Consider the following 22,302-nt stretch of genomic DNA (forward strand, 5'->3'; position numbering starts at 1 on the left):
TTTATAGGTTAATGAATCTGCTTGCTAGGACATGTCGTATCAGCTATTGGTGAGCCCTAATCTTCCGAGGAATTATCCTTTTTTCAGTCTTATAGTATTTCAGTTAGTAAGGTATGCCGGGGACCTTGTCCCGGTAAACCATTAACATTTCAATATTCTAGGCTTCGTAGACTATAGTCCAGTCATTCAGATGTTAGCAGGCTTTTATGTGTTAGCCTTGTCATTTATACTTGCAAATTTCATAGTACTTTCTGCATTTATGATATTTCAATCAGACTCTTTAGAAGATCAGCATGTTACATGTTTATATTCATCTTATAGTTATACCACATGTTGATCCAGCCATCCAGTTAGTTAGTTCGGTCACATACAGTCAGGCACCGAGTGCTGTGTTATGCCTAGGCTATGGTTTGGGGTGTGACAAAGCTTGGTTTCAGAGCCTTGGTTCAAGAGTCCTAGGGAGTATATGAAGACGTGTCCAGTGGGGTCCCTTTACACGTGTGTGTGCGCGCCACACGTGTAATAGTTGACCACCAAGACATCTAGGACTGTTTCATTTCTTTCATACTCTAGATTGTATAGTTAGAGCTATGCTTTCAGGAATCCTTCTAACTCATGCGAATTACATATTTCAGAAAATGCCTGCAAAAAGAAAGTACACCAAGAGGACCTCAGCTACTATCCAGAGGGCTACGGCTAATGCTGCTCAAAAGGAGGACACTCCGGCCTAGGGAGTTGCATCGGGCTCAGTGCCCAGTGCTTCAGACGTGGATTTCAGGAGAGCTATCTAGTTGCTCACCCAGATTGTTGCTACTCAGGCTCAGAGGCAGGGAACAGGTGATGTTGAAAGGACGGGTAGTTCCAGGTCCAGGAATTCCTCATCATGAAACCTCCATTTTTCATAGGGTCCAAAAAAGATGAGGATCCGCAAAACTTCATGATGAATTTTAGAATATATTTTGAGTAATGCATGCTACAGACATTGAGGCAGCATAGTTTGCTGCGTACCAGCTGAAGGAGGCAACATAGTTTGCTGCATACCAGCTGAAGGATGTTGATAACACTTGGTATGAAACATGGGAAGAGTCCCGAGGGGAATATGTGTCTCCTACACTTTGGAAGGAGTTTGCAGACGCGTTTATTGATCATTTTATACCCATTGAGGTCTTGGAAGCTAAAGCTTTAGAGTTCGAGAGACTTAAACAGAATGAGATGAGTATGAATGAGTAATACCTTAAGTTCGTCACTCTGGCCAAGTATGCTCCGGAAATGGTGTGTGATATGAGGGCCAGAGTTAGGCGGTTTGTTTTGGGGCTTTCAGATGACTTATTTGTTGATGCTAATATAGCTACTCAGAACAATGACATGACCATTATTAAAATGGTTGCCTTTGTTCAAGAGAACAAATACAGGCTAAAGAAAGAAGAGCGGCTACAGAAAGAGAAGGACAGGGAATTCAGCAAAAGAGTTAAGTCTACAGGAAATTTTAGCCATGGGGGTTCTCAAGGAGGTGGTAATCGCATCTTTAGAAAACCAAAATCATGACTTGCTACATCTTCAACTAGTGCGTCAGTTCAGAGGTCCAAGTTTAACAAGAAAAGCCAGAATTTCAGAGCAGCAAGCTCACAGTCACAGGCTAGTGTGGGCTACATTATCCCTGATTACCCTATTTACAACATGTGTGGTAGGGGCACCTACAAGGGTGTGTCGCTCAGGCACAAATAATTATTTTGGTTGCGATCAACAGGGTCGCTTCTTGAGGGATTGTCTATCAGCAAGTCAGAATAATGGAGGCAATGTAGCTTAGTCCACTAATTCAGCAACCCCTCATAACTCTTAGGCCCAACAAGGGCGCGGTGCAGCAAAGTCCAGTAATACGGGCGGTGGTCGGAATGACTTATATGTGCTGGCAGGCTGTCAGGATACAGATGCTCATGGAGATGTTGCTACAGATATGCTAACAGTCTTCACCTTTGATGTTTACACTCTTATGGATCCGGGATCCACCCTATCTTATGTAATCCCATATATTGCTAAGAAATTTTGGATAGAACCAGAAAAGTTGTGTGACCCCTTTAAAGTGTCCACTCCAGTTGGAGAATCAGTTATAGCTAGATGTATCTATAGGTGATGTCCAGTCAAAGTGTATCATTGCCTTACTATAGAAACCTTAGTAGAATTGGAGATGATAGACTTCGATGTAATCATGGAAATGGATTGGTTAGATTCCTGTTATGCCACAGTTGGTTGTAGAACCAAAATAGTATGTTTTGAATTTCCGGGGGAACCAGTCTTAGAATGGAAGGGTGATGCAGTAGCACTAAGGGGTAGGTTTATTTCCTATATTAAAGCTAGAAAGATGATGTCTAAAGGGTATATCTATCACCTGGTTCGAGTTAGGGATGTAGATGCTCAAATTCCCACTCTCCAGTCAGTACCAATTGTAAATGAGTTTCTAGAAGTGTTTCCTGAAGATCTTCCTGGAGTCCCTCCGATAGAGAGATTGACTTTGGCATTGATCTACTCCCTGACACTAAGTTGATATTTATTCCTCCTTATAGAATGGCACCAGCAGAGTTGAAAGAGCTAAAATTCTAGTTGAAAGATCTCCTAGATAAGGGATTTATAGGCCAAGTGAGCACCAGTCTTGTTTGTCCGAAAGAAGGATGGGTCTTTGCGCATGTGCATTGACTATCGTTAGTTGAATAAAGTCACCATAAATAACAAGTACCATCTTCCCAGAATAGATGATTTATTTGATCAACTTCAAGGTGCCTAGTGTTATTCCAAGATTGACCTCAAATCAGGGTACCATCAGTTGAAGGTTAAGGAGGTTGATATTCCTAAAACAACTTTCAGGACTCGTTATGGTCATTTCAAATTTTTGGTAATGTTGTTCGGTTTAACGAATGCACCAGCAGCTTTCATGGACCTTATGAATAGGGTCTTTAAGCCTTAACTTGATTTGTTCATTATTGTATTTATTGATGATATCTTGATTTATCCCGTAGCGAGACTGACCATGCAGAACATCTCAGAATTGTGTTGCAGACACTATAGGATCACAAGATATATGCACAATTTTCTAAGTGTGAATTTTGGTTGAACTCAATAGCATTTTTGGGCCATGTAATCTCAGGCAAATGCGTGAAGGTGGATTTTCAAAAAATAGAGGCAGTGAAAAATTGGCCTAGACCCACCTCAATATCCGATATAGGAAGTTTCTTGGGTCTAGCAGGCTATCACAAGCATTTCGTAGAGGGATTTTCCTCTATCTCGTCCCCTTTGACTAGACTGACTCAGAAAAAGGTCAAGTTTCAGTGGTCAGATGCCTGCAAGAAAAGTTTTGAGGAGTTGAAGAAGAGGTTAACTTCAGCCCCAGTCTTGACGCTACCGGAAAGAACCGAAGGGTTCGTTATTTATTGTGATACTTCAGGGGTTGGTCTTGGGTGTGTGTTAATGCAGCACGATAAAGTTATAGCCTACGTGTCCAGACAGCTCAAGGCTCACGAGAGGAATTATCCGACTCATGATCTTGAGTTAGCAGTCATGGTATTCGCGCTAAAGATCTGGCGCCATTATTTGTATGGAGTGCATGTTGATATTTTCATAGATCACAAGAGTCTCCAGTACATCTTCAAGCAAAGAGAATTGAATCTTTGTTAGAAGAGGTGGCTCGAATTGCTCAAGGATTATGATGTTGATTTCCTCTATCATCAAGGGAAAGCAAATGTTGTAGCTGATACTCTCAGTCGGTGTTCTATGGGGAGCTTAGCTCACGTTGAGGCAGACAAGCAAACTATGACGAAGGAGGTCCACCGCTTAGCAAGTCTAGGAGTTCGACTTCTGCACTCCGAAGATGGTGGCGTTGTTTTTCAGAATAGGGCAGAATCCTTCTTAGTAGCCGAAGTGAAGGAAAAGAAATTTAGTGATCCCTACTTATTGCAGGTGAAGGAGGGGATTCACAAACACAAGACTACGGCTTTTGAACAATGGGGAGATGATAGTACTTTGAGGTATAGAGGCAGACTATATGTTCCTGACGTAGATGGGCTCAGAGAGCGGATTATGTCAGAAGACCACAATTCCAAGTATTCTATTCACCTAGGTTTCACAAAAATGTATCATGATCTTAAGAAGATTTATTGGTGGAACGACATGAAAAAGAACTTAGCAGATTTTGTGGCTAAGTATCCAAATTGTTGGCAGGTGAAAGCCGAACACCATAGGCCTAGTGGTTTGGCTCAGGCCTCAGAGTATAGGAATTCCTTTTTGGAAATGGGAAATGATAAACATGGACTTCATAACAGGTTTACCTTGCTTGTTTCGTAAGCATGATTAGATTTGGGTGATTGTACACCAACTTACCAAGTCAGCTCACTTCTTGCCAGTGAAAACTACATATTCAGCAGAGGATTATGCCAAGTTGTATATCTAGGAAATCGTCTGATTGCAGGGGACTCATTTGTCCATTATCTCAGATCATGGTGCGCAGTTCACAGCGAACTTTTGGAAATCCTTTCAGAAAGGATTAGGCACAAGGGTGAACGGGCACAACTTTTCATCCTCAGACAGATAGCCAGGTAGAGCGTACGATTCAAACTCTTTAGGATATTTTGAGGGCCTGTATTATCGATTTTAAAGGTAATTGGGATGATCATATACCCCTCAATGAGTTTGCTTATAATAACAGCTACCACTCCAGTATCAAGATGGAGGCGTATGAAGCTCTGTATGGGCGAAGGTGTAGATCGTCAATTGGTTGGTTTGAAATTGGCAAAGTAGAGTTGTTGGGGCCCAATTTGGTCTATTAGGCTATGGAGAAAGTCAAGTTGATTCAAAAGCATTTGAAGACGACTCAGAGTCGCCAAAAGTCCTATTTAGACATACGGTGTAGAGACTTAGAGTTCTAAGTTGATGATTAGGTATTTATGAAAGTTTCGCCTATAAAAGGCATTATGAGATTTAGGAAGAATGGGAAGCTTAGTCCCCGCTATATTGGGCCATACAGAATTCTGCGAAGGATCGGGCAAGTGGCTTATGAGTTAGAATTGCCACAAGAATTAGTTGTTGTAGACCTAGTATTTCATGTGTCTATGTTGAAGAAATTCATGGAAGACCCATCTATTGTGGTTCCTACAGATATTATGGGGGTTAAAGATAGCCTGACTTATGAAGAAATTCCAATGGCTATTCTTCATCGTCAAATTCCGTAAGCTCAGAACTAAGGAAATCGCTTCAATGAAAGTGCTTTATAGGAATCAGAAGGTTGAAGAGACTACGTGGGAAGCTGAAGAGGACATGAAGTCCAGATATCCCTATCTCTTTGAAGAGCAAGCGGAAAATATAGAAGGTAACTAACCTTTTCGTTTAGACCTTATAGTATAATCTCTATGTCTTTCGGTATTCAGTCAGCTTAATATTCAATCAGTTTAGTAGTCATTCAGTTCAGTACCTATTCAATTCAGTATCTCAGTAGTTCAGTAATCATGTATTGATTAAGTTTAGTATGCATGTGTTCATGATAGTTCAGTGTTCACATGTTTCCATCAGCCCCGTTTAAGGTACAGAGTTAGCCATAGATACAGTTAGGACAATCATTCGAGGACGAATGATCCTAAGGGGGAGATAATATAAGGTTTAGGTGTGGATGCGTTAAATGAGTATTAATGTGACAATTTAGACATGTGAAGTCCTATCGGGATGAGTATGGGTGGAAATAGTTGTTTTGGAATCAAAATGGAGAGTGAGGTGCATAAGATTCGATAAAATCGACTAAGTTTATGGAAGGTCTGTCTTCCATCCTGATTTTGTGAAAATATGTTAAGCATTTGAGAAAACATAAAACATGAAAGTTGTAGCTCTTTGAAATACCTTTACAATATAATGTGGAGTTATAAAGGATCTTTGTGCAAAGAGTTATGTACATTTTACCGGACAATGCGCAATCTGCACGCTCAGCCATAACGTGTGTGGAAGAGCACTTGTGGAAGTGCCACTTCCCTTGATGCGCGTTCAGATGCGCGGTTGGGCCTTTAGCTGCATGGAGGAGCACCTGGAAGGTCATTTTAAAATCCCTACCTCGTTTCCACACCCCCAAACACACGAAAATTTGCTCTAGAAATGGAAGCTTTCAAGAACCTAACTTCCTCCAAGGTCCCTCCATAATCAAAGGTAAATTCTAATTATGATTCTAAGTTAATTTCAATTCTCCAGCACCTTACTAACATGGATAAACCCTCAAATCATTAGATATTCGATTGAGACATCATTGTTGAGAAAAAAAATCCTAGAACTCGAATTCAAGAGGATTGAACTTCAAAAATGTAATACTTCTACTCCTTAATCATCTATAGTTGTGAACTGATGAGTTCTTGGGAGAATAGTAAATGAGTTTGATAATGAGAATCATATGAACTATGCTAGGGTTTTGGGTTATTGAATTAAGATTATTATAATCATTTGGGTGATGAGAAATGGTGTTAGTTACATCTATTTGAGATTGTAGAATCATCTAGAAATAGTCGAATGGGAATTTGGCGAAGAAAACACCATTAATGAGGGCTGGTGAAGCTTTACGCCTATAAGGTATTTGATAAAATTCCTAAGTAACTAAAATATGAGCATTAGTGTTAATATTGGTTCCTCTTGATATACTCCCTCCGTTTCTAATTAAATGACATATTTCGTTTATCGTGAGTCAAACTATAAAAAGTATGACCAATATTTAAAAATATTTTTTTTTATCATAATAACAAAAATTGCAACTCATAGTATTTCACATATAGTTTTTGATTATATAAATTTTAATTTTAAAATATTCAGTTGAGCTAATCCAACGTAGCTTCAAAGTTTAGTCAAATTGACTTTCGATAAGCGAAATATGTCATCTAAATTGAAACATAAGGAATATATTGCTATAGATTACCGTTGAAAGAGGTGACGAACATTGTGACATGCTTAAAATGTCCAGAGTCAAGATATGTGAGGCTAACTCTTTACGTTTGGGAATGTTTATGATTCTCCATACATCTCATTCTTTATGACTATTACGAATTGCCTCAGAAAGTAACTATGTCTCAGTTCCATGAATAGTTATAGAACTTCTATTCTCTAAATGACAATTTTATAATTCGTTCAATATCCCATGAGTCTCAGTTATGAAAAATCAATTTATTAGGAATACATGTCTCAGTCTAGTTCTATTCAGCATTTCAGTATCATGTAACTCAGTATGATTCAGTATTCAGCATCATGTATTGCAGTATGATTCTCAGTCCGCAGTTTATGCTTTATGCATCTTTGGACCTGAGGCTGCAGTTATGTATACGTATACTTGGGCCCGAGGCCGCCGTTTGTGCACATCTATATCGGGCCTGAGGCCGCAGATTATTTACTCAGATAAACAGGTTGTTTCTCATTTAGAATAGGGAGTATTTATATCTTTACTTCATTGTTCAGTCCAGTTATCAGATATCAGTTATTAGTTCAGTTTCAGTTTCAGTATTTACAGCTCTTTTTGTTGTTTTATATAGCAGTGCAATTCAAATATACTGACATCCTTTTTTTCCCGGGAACTGCATCTCACGATGCAGGTAACGATTTACAGGTTGACGATTCAGCTTGCTAGGACATCTCGTATCAGCTATTGGTAAGCCCCAATCTTTCGGGGCATTATCCCTCTTTTTCAGTCTTTATAGTATTTTAGTTAGTAAGGTATGCCAGACGACCTTGTCCCACTAAACAGTTAGCATTTCAATATTCTTTAGACGCTTCGTAGACTATAGTGCAATCAGTCAGCTGTAAGCAGGCATTTATGTGTTAGCCTTGTCGGCTACTCGTTTATTCTTGCAGATATTATATTACTTTTATGATATTTCAGTCAGACGCTTTAGAATATCGACATGTTGCATGTTTATATTCAACTAACAATTATACCACATGTTGATCCAGCCATACAGTTGGTTCGCTCGGTCACATGCAGTCAGGCACCGAGTGTCGTGTTATGCCCAGGCCATGGTTCGGGACGTGACACCATCTTTGTAGAGGAGAGCCCCATTAATGAAGAACCACATAACTGAGGAGGGCAAATAAATCTCATCGGGGTAGAGATACCTTGTTGGTACATAGTGCTTGATGAGCGCATGGATCTGCTCGAGATTGGGCATTGCATGTAGGGAAGAGTCAAGATTTTTCAAGCATGCAATATTATCGAGTTCATCTCAGGAACTGATGGTTGTACTGCAGAAGAATGTAAGATGCTTTACTTGCCATCTTGTTATTTCTTGATATTTAACTGCACAGGTTATTTGTAGGTGTCTTGTCTTAGCCTCGTCACTACCTCGTTGGGGTTAGGCTCGACACTTACGGAGTATATTGGATCGGTTGTACTCATACTACACTTCTTCACTTCTTGTGCACATTCAGATAATGGTACCGGCGGAGTCCCAAGAGGTGCTTAGCGGATACCAGATAGACGGCTTAATGTAGAGTTGCGTATCATTCGCAGGACTTAGAGTTATCTTCCATTTTATTGTACTGTTTTTGCTTTCCATACAGTATTGTATTTCTTTCAAGACAATGTATTTATTAAACTCTAGCAGCTCATGTACTTGTGACTCAACGTCTTGGGATGGTTGAACGTTAGAGTTGATCTTAGACTTATCATGTATACTTCCGAGTCATATTTCACTATGTTATAATTTTATTGTTGATTGGTAGTTTCATTTCTCTCAGATTTTTTATTATTATAATTTTATTGTTGATTGGTAGTTTTATTTCTCTCAGATTTTTTATTATGTATTGGCTTGCCTAGCAAGCGGTGTTAGGCGTCATCACGATCTCGCGGGTTGAAAATTTGGGTCGTGACATCTTTTAGCTTTGCTTTTTACAGTTTTTATTAGCTTTTCCTTTCTAGAGAGAAAAAATAATCGCATAACTCATAATGCCTGATATAAATTGCTCTGAAGGACGATGCTAAAGGGTGACGGACAGAAGTGGCACTATAAGGAGCGTCTTTAAATATTGTCTTTATTTTTAAATGAATCCAGAAAATGAACCCAGGCCCCCACACATTTATTCTTGTTAGGGATTTTCTACCAAAATGATATTTATGCTATATTTACTCCACCTATATTATTAATTGTTCACAAATTCTACCCGATTGGTATTACTTTGTGATTGTTCAATGATTTACCAAACTCTACCATATCGGCAGACTTTGTGTTATTTGCATTCGACCTATTTGTTAGATTGTTCAAAAACTCTACTCAGTTGACATGATTTTATACTTCTTCAATTCTTCACCAAACTCTAACTAAAAATTTAAATCGAATCCTCATTCATAGACAACAAAAATTCCATTTCAAATCCGTTATCAGAAAAATCCTTGTTCTCCCCTTCTACCTACACTTCTCTTGAAAAAAAGAAATGAGAGAAAAGAAAACCTTCCGCATACTGTTTTTTTCAACAGTCTATAATCTGAAAGCCACTGCTATTTGTTCCAGAGAATGGTAAATGAATAATCAGTTTACTTAGGATCTCGACGCTGAACAATTGCACTGAATGTGAATGGCTCACCAGGTTCAAATATTGCTTCAAGATCTTCAAAACTTTGCTCAATTTGTAAATCTTTCAAAACTGTTAGACCATCCTGCAATTGGTTTGCAAAAGCATAAAGGCAAAGCAAGTCACATTCAAGAAACAAACTTTTGCCTCTTTTTAGAAAACTACACATTCAGGCAACATGTTGAAAGCAAAGAGAGTGAGACAATCAGAAGATACTTCATACATATAGTTTGACTCAGCAAAGAAAATGAACATGGTGAATGATGTATCTTGTTTGCCTTTCAGCCTAATTCCTGATAAATCCCAACCTCTCCTCTTCTACCCCGTCTTAATTCCATCCCCATGAAAATAAATAAATACCTACTACTATTTTCTGAACTTCAAATAGAGTCAACTTTGACCTCTATAACTCAGCTAGGAGCTACAGCGAGGGCCATAACAAAGTTGTGTTTCTTCCAACACATGCATATTAATGTTTATTTGGCCTGGGTCTTCTCTTCCCCCACCCCCTCTTCTTGTTGCTGTTTCCCTTCTCTCTCTTGTGTGTGTATGAAGGGGGTGAGGGGAGCATCAACCGCCTAAAATAGATCATTAAAAGGATTGTAAATTGTTCCTTGATTTCTTGATAAGTCATTTTTAGATCAGTAAAAGGATTTGTATTGATAATAAAACAGGAGGCACCATGGAGGTGAAAGGACAAACTATACAGATAAGCAAAAAGGTCACATGCAAGAGAACAGACGGTGCAATAGAATCTACAGAGATCTATAGACTACAGCAATAAAATCTATGTCGAATAAAAAAAATCAATGAATTGTACAAGTTCTCAACTTTTAACCAAAAAATAAGCTGCTGAGGCATTGAAGCTTCAGTTGATGCATCGGTTCCGACAAGTCGTCAAAATGGGTTTTCATTTCTCGTAACTCATGGTTTGCACAATTTACATTCTTTCAATATTAGACAAGTAAATGCGGATCGACCGAAAAGTTATTTGTGCACGAAGTCGATAAAAGAGGTAGGTTAAGCACATTAGATTGTAGCTGCAACAAAAAGCATTACCTTTACTATCAAGGTATCCTTATTAGAAGCTCTCAATAACTATTTGCATACGAACATAGATATTTACTAGTCATTGAGTAATCACACTCTAATCATGATGGAACCCGTTAAAAATCACAAATACTGAACAAGAGCTTTCTAGATGTTCTAAGCTCAGAAAAGGTGAGATGGAACTAAATTAGCAAATGCCTTGAGAACTGACTCCAGTAGTAAATTTCTCATACAGTTCTGTAAATTCAAGAAATGAGAATCAAAAAATATTTTAAGATGTTTAGAATTCTAAATGTACTTCTAGCCATTCCCTTGAAGAACCTTTTGAATAATATTTTGAGGTGCGCTGTAAAAATCTTGAGAGGACTGCAATAGTTAAATAAGTTTGACGTGGTCATTCAAATATTTGACATGTTATTTAGAAGCTAGAAACGGTAAAGAATGAAGGGGAGCCTTGGCGTAACTGGTAAAGTTGCTGTCATGTGACCAGGAGGTCACGGGTTCAAGCCGTGGAAACAGCCTCTTGCAGAAATACAGGGTAAGGCTGCGTACAATAGACCCTTGTGGTCCGGCCCTTCCCCGGACCCCGCGCATAGCGGGAGCTTAGTGCACCGGGCTTCCCTAAACGATAAAGAATCAGCTATGTTTAGAATTCAAAATTTGAAGCTAAGTATTAATTATATCTGTCAACAGGGGAGGATAACTGATTGTAACCACCATAACATGTTTAATTGCACCCATAGCATTGCTAATTCTGTATCTATCCAAGTCTTTGAGATATAAAAGAAGGGTGTGAGTATGAAGAGACAAAATGACTGAGATGCATGGGCGGGTTCTACCTTTTTTACATATTCGCTGATGGTAGAGTTGATTATTTTCTTGATAACTTGCTTGTAAACTTTTGAGTATCCAAGAATCTCAATAAGAATATCTCTTGGTATCTGTCAAGACATGGAAAATAAGTATAAATATAGTACGTCTGGCCTGAGAAACATAATCGATTCATAAGACAAGCCAGATACAGTAGTCTTTACTCCGTATCTTTTTTTTTTCTCGGCAAAAAAATTTATAACTGAAAAAAAGAATTGTACTATAAGACGTTTTTTTAAGACTGAGAAATCTGTCTGGGGCTGACTGTTAGGAGCGACTGCGGCCTTCAAAACTCGGAAAAATAGAGAGAAAATGGACAATGAATTTCTGTTCAAACTCCTATCAGATCAAGTCCTGGGATCATGCTTAATATATTTTTCCATCCATGTTATTCATAAATGTAGAACAATAGGAAAACAGATAAAGGACTAAGGAAACTTACATTGGGAGTTTTTCCTGACAGATTCCAAGTTGTTCAAACGAGATGCAGATGAGCAATGCAAAAAATCAGTTAGTAGGTCACCAGTTCTAAAAACCGCAGACATAAAAACGTACTAACGGAAGCCAATTAAAAGCATCTTTAAGTAACCAAATTATCAGGGAAGAGAATCTACGACTGCTCGTACCTTGATGGCTTTTGAAATTAATGTAACTTAAATAGAAATTTATTCAATGCTTTACCTCCTTTTACTCTTCGAAACCCTGGAATAGGTTGAGCATCTTCAACCATTCTTGAAAACACCTTGCCAAAGATCTCTTGAGTTTTGGCGCCCAAGACATTAACACTTATCTGCAAAAGAACCATAAGTCCAAGTGTTAAAAAGCTTAAGAACATAGTAAGGATGATTTACACCTTCCCTTCATGGTTTCCCTTTATGGTTGCCTTACTGAGGTAGAACAAATTCCTTATGAATAGTGTCGTTTGCATTAAAATAATTCTAATTAGAGGACACTTTCAAATTATTGATAAACTTTTACAAGCTTTCTCATCTGCACAGACTACTGTCTCTATCCATATCATGGATGAATAGACCAAGTAATCAAATTAACAACTTTTCCATGAACTTCTCATACTCTTACCTTTAATTCATTAGAACCATTGACACCGCTTGTGGTAACAGAAAAATCTTTAAATTCAGAAGTAGAAACTTCAGCATCTCCAATTCCTAATTAAGAAAGAAGGAGAAAAAGTTAGCCATGCCGCTGTCAGAATCTTTGAAGGGAGTTGACTTGCATTTGCACCTAATGATACAGCATAGCAGCGTCCAGTTCTTGCCCTGCAGAAAGAGGGAAGCATGGGTGAGCAAAGCAACCGAGCAATATGATTACACCCTTATAAAGAGGGTATGTTTTCTTAGACTGTTATTTTACTTGATTACTTGGTTCTTATCTGGCTGATATGGTCGTGGTGAAGTGTAAGCCCATCGAAACTAATTGGAGGTGTCTATAGCAAGTGCCGCTTTTCATGACCAAGTCATAGTATAGGAGGGCATAGTGTAACTTGGAATAAAAGTTAGAATTCCATTCCGGGGAAGTTGCACTAAGATATAGCACAATCAATTTTTGAGAAAAATAAATTGTTTCTTGAACTGCTGCAGCTTCCCTTGTACCATTAACCATGCAATAACCATGGAAGTCACACAGCATACTAAGAAGCTATGAAACACATTTATCTTTACATCAGTGGAAGCATGCAAAAAGAAAATATTACTAATCACTTAAATACCTTTCAGGAAGTCGTCCCAAACCACATCCGGTCCAAAGAGGAACACATTTTCTTCCAAACAATTTGCTTGGAAGCAAGAAATGAACATGATGCATTAGAGGCACAACCTGCACTATAAAACATATTTCTCAGTGATTGCAGAATAGACGGATATTGAGTAGGAAAACAGGCACCAAAAATACAGCATAGCTAAGAAGGAAAACACCAATCAAATATAAGAAAAAGTAGGAAGCTGAAACACTTGGGTGCACAATGGGGTGGCAATTTAGCAAGATGAAGTATACTAAGCAATATTTGTCTCCGATCGTTCTATTCATATAAATCTAACTTCTGCCTAATTAAATTTGCATAATTTAATGTAATGCACGTACCTTTCGTAGTTTATGCAAAACACGTAAATCATGCATGTGTCTAATACCAACGAGAATGTATTTTATTATACGATGAAGTAAGATAATATCCTAAACAACTTTCCTTGACAAAACCTTAATCGACTAGACTCAATCAAGAACCCCAGCTAACCAAGCAATGGATTATGATGTGCCCAAAACAAGATCAAACAGACAGACATGACCTTTGCTGAAACGCCATTGGTTGAAATGACAAAAGGAAAAATGAGGAAACAAAAGAAAAGAAGCAATCACATTTTATAATTTGATGCTAGAGACAGACAGACGGTGCGCCTATTTCTATAATATCACATCGAGGTGCACAGTTCACTGCTGAGTTTTGGAGTCTTTTCAGAAGCCATTGGGTTCACAAGTTGAGTTGAGTACAGCTTTTCATCCGCAAACTGACGGACAATCCGAATGGGTTATCCAGATCTTGGAGGACATGCTTAGAGCTTGTGTGATTGATTTTGGTGGTCATTGGGACGATCAATTGTTGGCAGTGTTCGCTTATAATAATAGCTACCAGTCAAGTATATAGATGGCACCTCTTGAAGCTCGATATGATCGCAAGTGTCGTTCACCAGTTGGATTGTTTGGATCTAGTGAAGCACAGCTATTGGGTCGGGATTTGGTTCAACAAGTTTTGGAGAAAGTAGCATTGATACGAGAACAGCTTTGGACAGCACATAGCAAACAAAAATCCTATGCAGATAAGAAAGTACATGATATCAAATTCATGAAGGGAGAAAAAGTCTGTGTGAAGGTTTCCCCTATGAAAAGAGTCATGAGATTTGGCCGGAAAGGTAAGCTAAGTCCTAGGTATATTGGCTCTTATGAGATTTTGGATCGAATTGGGTTGGTGGCGTATAGACTTGTTTTGCCTGCGAGACTGTCCGCGGTTCATCCTGTGTTCCACTTATCTATACTTACACGATATATTCGTGATGATAACCATAAGATTCAGCCCGAGGATATGGAGCTTGATGAGAACTTAACTTATGGAGAATGTCTAATAGCTATTCTTGATAGGCAAGTGCGATAATTGAGGTTGAAGAAGTTGCTTCAGTGAAAGTGATGTACCGCAACCATGCAATAGAGGAAGCTACGTGGGAGTCCGAATCACACATTCCGATCAAGTATCCGCAGTTGTTTGAGATATCAGGTACACTTTCTAAATCGTTCGAGGATGAACACTGGGACTATAGAGCCTAATTAAAAAGAATCCGGACTTGCTTTTTCAATTCACATCTATGAGTGAGGATTCCTCTATCTCTTGCTAAGAGCAATAGCCCGAAATATTTTTATATACTTATTAATTGTGAGATTAGAGCCTTAATTTTTATTTATAGCTATTGGGTCAAATATTAAGCTATTGAAAGAAAATTTATTATAATATAAAAGATAGTGTAGTATATTAAATAAGTGGCTAGTGGACCAATTGCACATTACAAATTAAGAATTTGAAGTAAGTGACTTTGGTTAATTTTATAAGGATGTAAAGTGGGCCAGAACCACCATTTACCAGTTGGTCACGTGAGATGACCTAGGTGTAGTGGTTTTAATTGGTGTCCTTAGTTTAGTAGGGAAAAGAATTCAAATATAGGGGTTTCGGAATAGTGACGACACAGCAGCTGTAGGAGAACAAGTAGGGTTGATTATTTAATTTTCACGGTGGCTTGGATATTTGACAAGGTTAAGGTGTATAGCTTTGACTTCCCAGTAGCTAAACGAAATAGGCATTGTCAATTAAATTGAAATTTCAGAAGCCTAGCAAACAGGTATCTACCTAATCCTATTCTACGTGATTATTATATTGAATTAAAGTTGTGATTATTATTGATATCTTATAATAATTAGGCTAATGATTGGGGGCAAATGATTTGGCAATGATGAGTGAATTAGTGGAATTAGACATAAAATAGTGGATTTTGAAAGCTGCTATGGAAAACTATTTTACTGTTGCAGTTTCGGTTTCTACCACTTTTTAATTAGGAGACATAATGATTAACTAATAATTAAGTAATAATGAGAGGGCTATATGATTATAGTAATGATTAGTGAATGTAGGGGTTACTTCCCAGTCATGATGGGGTTACACCAGGGATCAGCTCTTAGCCCGTTCTTATTTGCCTTGGCGATGGATGTATTGACACGGCATATTCAGAGGGAGTTGCACTGTTGCAGTGGTGCATGTTATTTGCAGATGATACTACTGACTGACGAGACACGGGGCCGAGTTAATACTAGGCTGGAGGATTGGAGACAGACTATGGAATATAAAGGCTTCAAGTTGAGCAGGACTAAAACTGAGTACATGGAGTGTAAGTTCAGTGGGGTAACTCATGAGGATCGCGGGGAGGGAGGGCTTGATTCTCAAGTCATCCCCAAGCAGGAAAGTTTCAATTACCTTGGGTCTGCAATCCAAAGGGACATGGAGAGGTATTCAAAGTGGCGGGTTGAGGATCTTACTAGGTTATATTTACGTATAACTCACTCCTTACTAACATGCCCTTGCACATACTGTTGCTAAGGAAAAGGCTAGTGGGTGACTAGTTCGTTGAGTAGATTTTGTCGCTGAGGCGAGCCGCCACATTGTTCGTGGAGGCCATTATTTCAGCTCTACCTATTTTATGTCTTTTATTTCTTTCGGGGTTTGGATTAGAGTGAAATTTGGATTAAAGATTCATTATTTGATTGATGCTTGAATCCTATGATTTAACCACAGATTTGTTTGGATAATTTATCCCCACTTAATACATTTATTCATGTGTTTAGTTCGCACTTATTTACTCGCAGTGTCTATATAAATTTGTTGAGAGTATGAGAATTTGGTTCGCCTGGCGGGTGGTGTTAGTTGGGTATCAGTCACGTTTAGGGGGTACTTTGGGACATGACACTAGTTGTTAAAATAATATCTCACTAGGAAACTCAATAAGTAGAAGATACACAGTGAGAATATAGAAAGATAAATAGGCATAAAGGCTGATGTGCTAATATTTGCAATTAAGGGGAAACCAAAAAAAAAATTGCATTATTGCTTCTCCCTTTGGCAGCCAGACTTTGATGGGAAGTTCACACAGGTTGCAATGAACTTAATGACAGCATATTTCGAGGTATATGACATATAACAGTTCTTTATTTCATATTTCAGTACAATTCAAATTGATCTAGATAATTGAAAGAATTTGTAACTCCTAAGAAAATTCTTTTTAAAAGAAGAAAGAAAAGAAAAGAAAAGAAAGCTGCAAAGAAAATAATTTTATCTAGTTGCAATTCTGAATGTGAAAAGGCTGAAACATTTGTGAGCAAGCAGCTTAGCAATCAGTAGTAAGTTTGATTGTGCTCTTCAATTTTCCATCTTTAATGACAATTCAGCCTAATTCCGCATGTATACAAGATTACAAGTATGAAAGGTTACAAGACAGTCATTTATCAGTTCAGACTATCATCCAGGGTAAGGCCATTACTTCTGCTGCTAGCAAAAGTAGGTTGGAATAATGACAGACTTTGTAGTAGACGTGTGCATACATTTTTCTTTACAATTGGAAGAATAAGTACCCATTTTGAAGTTAACAATTACACTCTAAGCCTCTATTGTTCTCACTTATCTGCTTCCCACATGTGCACATAATTAAGTATAGAATTGCTAAGCAGAACAGACTAAATATAGAAGTCCAGCTGTCCAGGTTCCTTGCTCCACAAGCCATATGTGGTGGCAAGGTTGGCGAGTGATCAAGACTGTAACAGCTTATATAAATTTAGTTTAACTCTTTTGATTGGTGTCAAATAAGCGATACAAAAAGTTGTTTGGCATGAGCTTAGTCCGGGACGGCTTTAAGAGAAGATGCTATAAAGTAAATAATTCCTTGGAACCCCAAAGCTAGCTTCATAATGCATATGGTAAGTAGAACTATTTTACCTGATTATGACCCATTGCGGGAACAGCAGCACAGATCACTTTTGCACTAACTCCAATATGATCAGAAGGCAAGCCAGCGTGCCCATCTGTTTAAGAGAAAGAGCAGTCCATTTTGAAAAGAAAACAAATAAAACAACTATGTGACAATAAGATTAGACAAGATGATTTTCCACAATAGGAGTGTTTCAACAGAAATTGTGAATTTTTTCAATGAGACAAGTAGGAACTTCAACCCCTTCTTCAACCAATACATAAAATAAAATTTTGCAGCAGAAACCCGTAGTAGAGTCCAAATGCATTTCCAATGCAATTAAACTTCGGAGCGTAATTAACTGCAGGTAGTCTGGAGTTTGACACATTTAGACCTCCCCGTCTGTCTTTGTTCTAGTCATTATTTTTTCTTAATTTTTAATTAACAAGCTTAGCATTCACATTTTTTCCGACTTATCCAACTCAAAAACCCATTTTTCTATTTAAATTAATGAACAAACATGTAAATTTCCATGTTAACATAGGGCCCTCTTATCTCTTCCTTCTCCGAGCTCTGGTTATGGAAGAAGGTAACAACTATTGTCATATAGCATAACTAGGCCATAAATTCCTCTCTAGATGTCACTCAGCGTAAAATCGGCTATTGGGACTAATTGTTCTCATACAATGATGAACTGTTTATCACGCCTCCAAAATCCCATCAATAAAGTGTAAAATGAAAATAATAAGGCAACTATTTCACAAGAAGTTGTCCGAAAAATTCAACATTATAAACCAATCCAGGAAAATACTCATGACATCAAGTCTCGCAGAAGAGCAATCCCCCAATTTATAAAATTCTATTCTTAACCAAACCCAAAACACCATTGAGAGTTCGGCACAACACATTATAGTATACAGATGAAGAAGACATTAAATTATGAAAAGAGGGGGGAGAGAGAGTAAAGAGTACCTCCTCCAAAGCTTCGCGAACAAACAGCGGGAAGCTCCATTCACCGCCAAAGAAACAATTTACACTAGAGCTTTTCTAATAAGATAAGATTTTTTCTGAACACGGAATTGAGAAGAAAACTCGTTTGGTACCCGCCCGACCAAGGGCATTCTTAGAATTTTGATGTGTAAGTGCTTACGTGTGTGTTTGGGTTATGCTGAAATTAGTAATACATCCATTCTAATACATAAATGTTATAAAATAAATACCGTAAAGTAAAGATAAGTATACATAGAAACTGATATATTATTCAAACTTCAAACTTATGTACATAATGAACTGAAAACTACTCTATTTATAGAAGAAAGGAAGTTGTTGTGTAAGCTGCTACTGCAAGTTGCTGTGTAAGCTGCTTGTAAGTTGCTTGTAAGCTGGTACTGTACCAGATATAGATAATTTTCTACCGGGGGTAATATTTATCCATAACGGAGTACCAAAATGATAAGCTTCTTCAGGAGGCTTATTTTCAATAGAGTACTAAATAGATAAACATATTTACGGCGGAGTCTTATATGGATAAACTTATTCAGGAAGCTTATTTACAACGGAGTACTAAATGAATATCCATAATATAATATATTTATAATACTCTCCCTTGGATGTTCATTAACAGATAATGTGCCTCGTTAAAACCTTACTAGGAAAATTCCCGTGGGAAAAAAATCCTAGTGAAGGAAAAAGAGTATACATATTTAGTAATACGCATTGCTAGCTGCCTCGTTAAAAACCTTATAAGGAAAACCTTGTGGGAAAAAATCTTATTAAGGAAAAAAAGAGTGTATTGCGTATTTTACTCCCCCTCATGAAAACCTTGTTTCAAATATTTGAGTCTCCGCATTCCAATCTTGTATACCATCTTCTCAAAAGTTTAAGTTGACAAAGATTTAGTGAATAAATCTGTTGGATTGTCACTTGAACGGATTTGTTGCACATCAATGTCATCATTTTTCTGAAGATCGTGTGTGTAGAATAATTTTGGTGCAATGTGCTTCGTTCTATCTCCTTTTATAAATCCTTCATTCAATTGGGTTATGCATGCAACATTATCTTCGTATAAAATTGTGGATCTTTTATCACATTTCAAACCACATTTTTTTTGAATAAAATGAATCACTGATCTCAACCATACGCATTCCATGCTTGCTTCATGAATAGTTATTATCTCAGCATGATTTGAAGAAGTAGCAACAATAGATTGCTTTGTGGAGCGCCATGATATGACAGTACCTCCATATGTAAACACGTACCCGGTCTGAGATCGAGCTTTATGGAGATCAGATAAATAACCGGCATCTGCATAACCAATAAGATCTGCACTACTTTTATTAGCATAAAACAAACCCATATCAAGAGTTCCCTTTAAATATCGCAAAATATGCTTAATCTCATTCCAATGTCTCTTTATAGGAGAAGAGCTATATTTTGCTAGTAAATTAACATAAAAAGCTATGTCAGGCCTTGTAGCATTAGCAAGATACATAAGTGCACCAATTGCACTGAGATATGGTGTTTCAGGACCAAGGAGTTCTTCTTTCTCTTCTAGAGGTCGGAACGGGTCCTTATTCACTTCAAGTGATCGAACAACCATTGGTGTACTCGATGGGTGCGCTTTGTCCATGTAAAAGCATTTTAAGACCCTTTCTGTATAGGCAGATTGATGGATAAAGATCCCGTCTGCTAAATGTTCAATTTACAGACCAAGACAAAGTTTTGTCTTTACAAGATCTTTCATCTCAAATTCTTTCTTAAGATATTCAATTGCCCTTTGGAGCTCTTCTAGAGTTCCAACAAGATTTATGTCATCAACATAAATAGCAAGTATAATAAATTCGGATGCCATTTTCTTTATAAAAATACATGGACAAATAACATCATTTATGTAACCCTCTTTCAGCAAATATTCATTGAGGTGATTATACCACATGCGCCCAGATTGCTTTAAACCGTACAAAGATCTTTGTAATCCGATTGAGTATATTTTTCGAGATTTTGAATATGCTTCAGGCATTTTAAATCCTTCAGGGATTTTTATGTAAATTTTATTATCAAGTGACCCATACAGATAAGCTGTAACCACATTTATTAGATGTATTTCAAGCATTCCACGTAAGGCTAAACTGATGAGATATCGAAATGTTATGGCATCCATAACAGGTGAATATGTTTCTTCATAATCGACTCCAGGTCGTTGTGAGAATCTTTGTGCGACAAGGCAAGCCTTGTGTCTTTCAACTTCATTTTTGTTATTCCTTTTTCGCACAAAAACCCATTTATGACCAACTGATTTTATACCAGCAGGTGTTTTGACTACTGGTCCAAAAACCTCTCTTTTAGCAAGTGCGTCCAATTCTGATTGAATTGTCCCTTGCCATTTTGGCTAATCAGATCTTTGTCGACATGCTTCGACAGACCGGAGTTCAAAATCCTCACTATCTTCCATAATGTTAAGTGCAACATTATATGCAAAAATATTATCCACCACTATTTCAGATCGATTTAAATTAATCCTATCACCAGTAGAACTTATTAAAAGTTCCTCGCTCACTTGAGTCTTGGGTTCATTGATTTCTTCAGGAATCTCATAACTAATTAGATCTTGAGTCTCTTCAGGAGATCCCTTCATAGTATCGTTATCATTTGTCAATTTTTTTTCGAGGATTTCGATCCTTAGAACCTAAAGGCCTACCACGCTTCAGGCATACTTTAGGCTCACTAGCTCTCATGCTAGTAGATGGTCCTGCTAGGACATCAATTCGGATAGGCACATTCTCTGCAGGGATATGCGACTTAGTTATCCTATTCAAATAAGTAAATGCGTCTGCATTTGATTTGCTATATTTTGTAAATGGATGATCTTCCGGACCTCCTGATTATATATAGGGGTACGTGGATCAAAATGAGATAACGATGAAACTTTCCACATAATTTCTCTTTTGATTTCCTTTATCTCCCCCTCCCCCCCTGATTGTGGGAAATCTGTTTCATCAAACCGACAATCTGCAAATCGAACAGTAAATAAATCTCTCGTCAATGGTTCAAAATAGCGAATAATAGAGGGTGATTCATACCCAACATATATTCTTAATCTTCTCTGTGGGCCCAACTTACTGCGTTGTGGTGGTTCTACTGGCACATATACAGCACATCCAAAAATTCATAGATGGGCAATATCTAGTTCATGACCAAAAACTAATTGTGACGGAGAATATTTATTATAATGTGTCGGTCTGAGACGGATAAGTGATGTTGCATACAAGATAGCATGGCCCCAAATAGTAGTGGGCAATTTTGTTTTCATAAGTAGTGGTCTTGCTATCAATTGCAGGCGTTTAATAAATGACTCTGCAAGGCCATTTTGAGTATGAACATAAGCTATAAGATGTTCAATTTTTATCCCGACTGATAGACAATAATCATCAAAAGCTTGAGATGAGAATTCTCCAGCATTATCAAGGCGAATAGCCTTTATGGGATAATCTGAGAATTGTGCCCTTAATTGAATTATTTGGGCTAATAGCTTTGCAAACGCCAAGTTGCGAGATGATAATAGGCACACATGAGACCATCTTGAAGATGCATCTATTAGGACCATAAAATATCTAAACAGCCCACTTGGTGGGTGAATAGGTCCACATATATCCCTATGTATACGTTCTAAAAAGGCAGGAGATTCAATGCTAACCTTCATTGGTGATGGTCTAGTGATCATTTTGCCTTGATAACAGGCATCACAAGAAAATTCATTATTTGTAAGAATCTTCAGGTTCTTTAATGGATGCCCACTCAAATTTTCAGT

General features: G+C 37.8%; 1 protein-coding gene across 2 annotated transcripts in view; it reads right to left on the bottom strand.

The window, feature by feature from the left end:
* The window catches only part of LOC104117070 (histone deacetylase 14, chloroplastic), a 133,556-nt gene extending 114,930 nt beyond the window's left edge, over nucleotides 1-18,626 (bottom strand). The window contains exons 1-9 of one of the 2 annotated variants that reach the window (XM_009606099.4): nucleotides 18,468-18,626; nucleotides 17,525-17,610; nucleotides 13,214-13,320; nucleotides 12,730-12,764; nucleotides 12,568-12,653; nucleotides 12,169-12,277; nucleotides 11,930-11,943; nucleotides 11,457-11,558; nucleotides 9,341-9,652 (exon numbers count right to left, since the gene is read on the bottom strand). In XM_009606099.4, the coding sequence (XP_009604394.1) occupies nucleotides 9,530-9,652; nucleotides 11,457-11,558; nucleotides 11,930-11,943; nucleotides 12,169-12,277; nucleotides 12,568-12,653; nucleotides 12,730-12,764; nucleotides 13,214-13,320; nucleotides 17,525-17,610; nucleotides 18,468-18,507 (702 nt within the window). In that variant the 5' untranslated portion in view covers nucleotides 18,508-18,626 and the 3' untranslated portion in view covers nucleotides 9,341-9,529. Of the gene's footprint in view, nucleotides 1-9,340; nucleotides 9,653-11,456; nucleotides 11,559-11,929; nucleotides 11,944-12,168; nucleotides 12,278-12,567; nucleotides 12,654-12,729; nucleotides 12,765-13,213; nucleotides 13,321-17,524; nucleotides 17,611-18,467 lie in introns of those variants that run through there. The other variant, XM_070175147.1, reaches the window with a different exon arrangement.
* Between the last annotated feature and the right edge of the window lie 3,676 nt (nucleotides 18,627-22,302).

The sequence above is a fragment of the Nicotiana tomentosiformis genome, chromosome 5, assembly GCF_000390325.3.
Source record: "Nicotiana tomentosiformis chromosome 5, ASM39032v3, whole genome shotgun sequence".
In the NCBI taxonomy this organism is placed as follows: domain Eukaryota; kingdom Viridiplantae; phylum Streptophyta; class Magnoliopsida; order Solanales; family Solanaceae; genus Nicotiana; species Nicotiana tomentosiformis.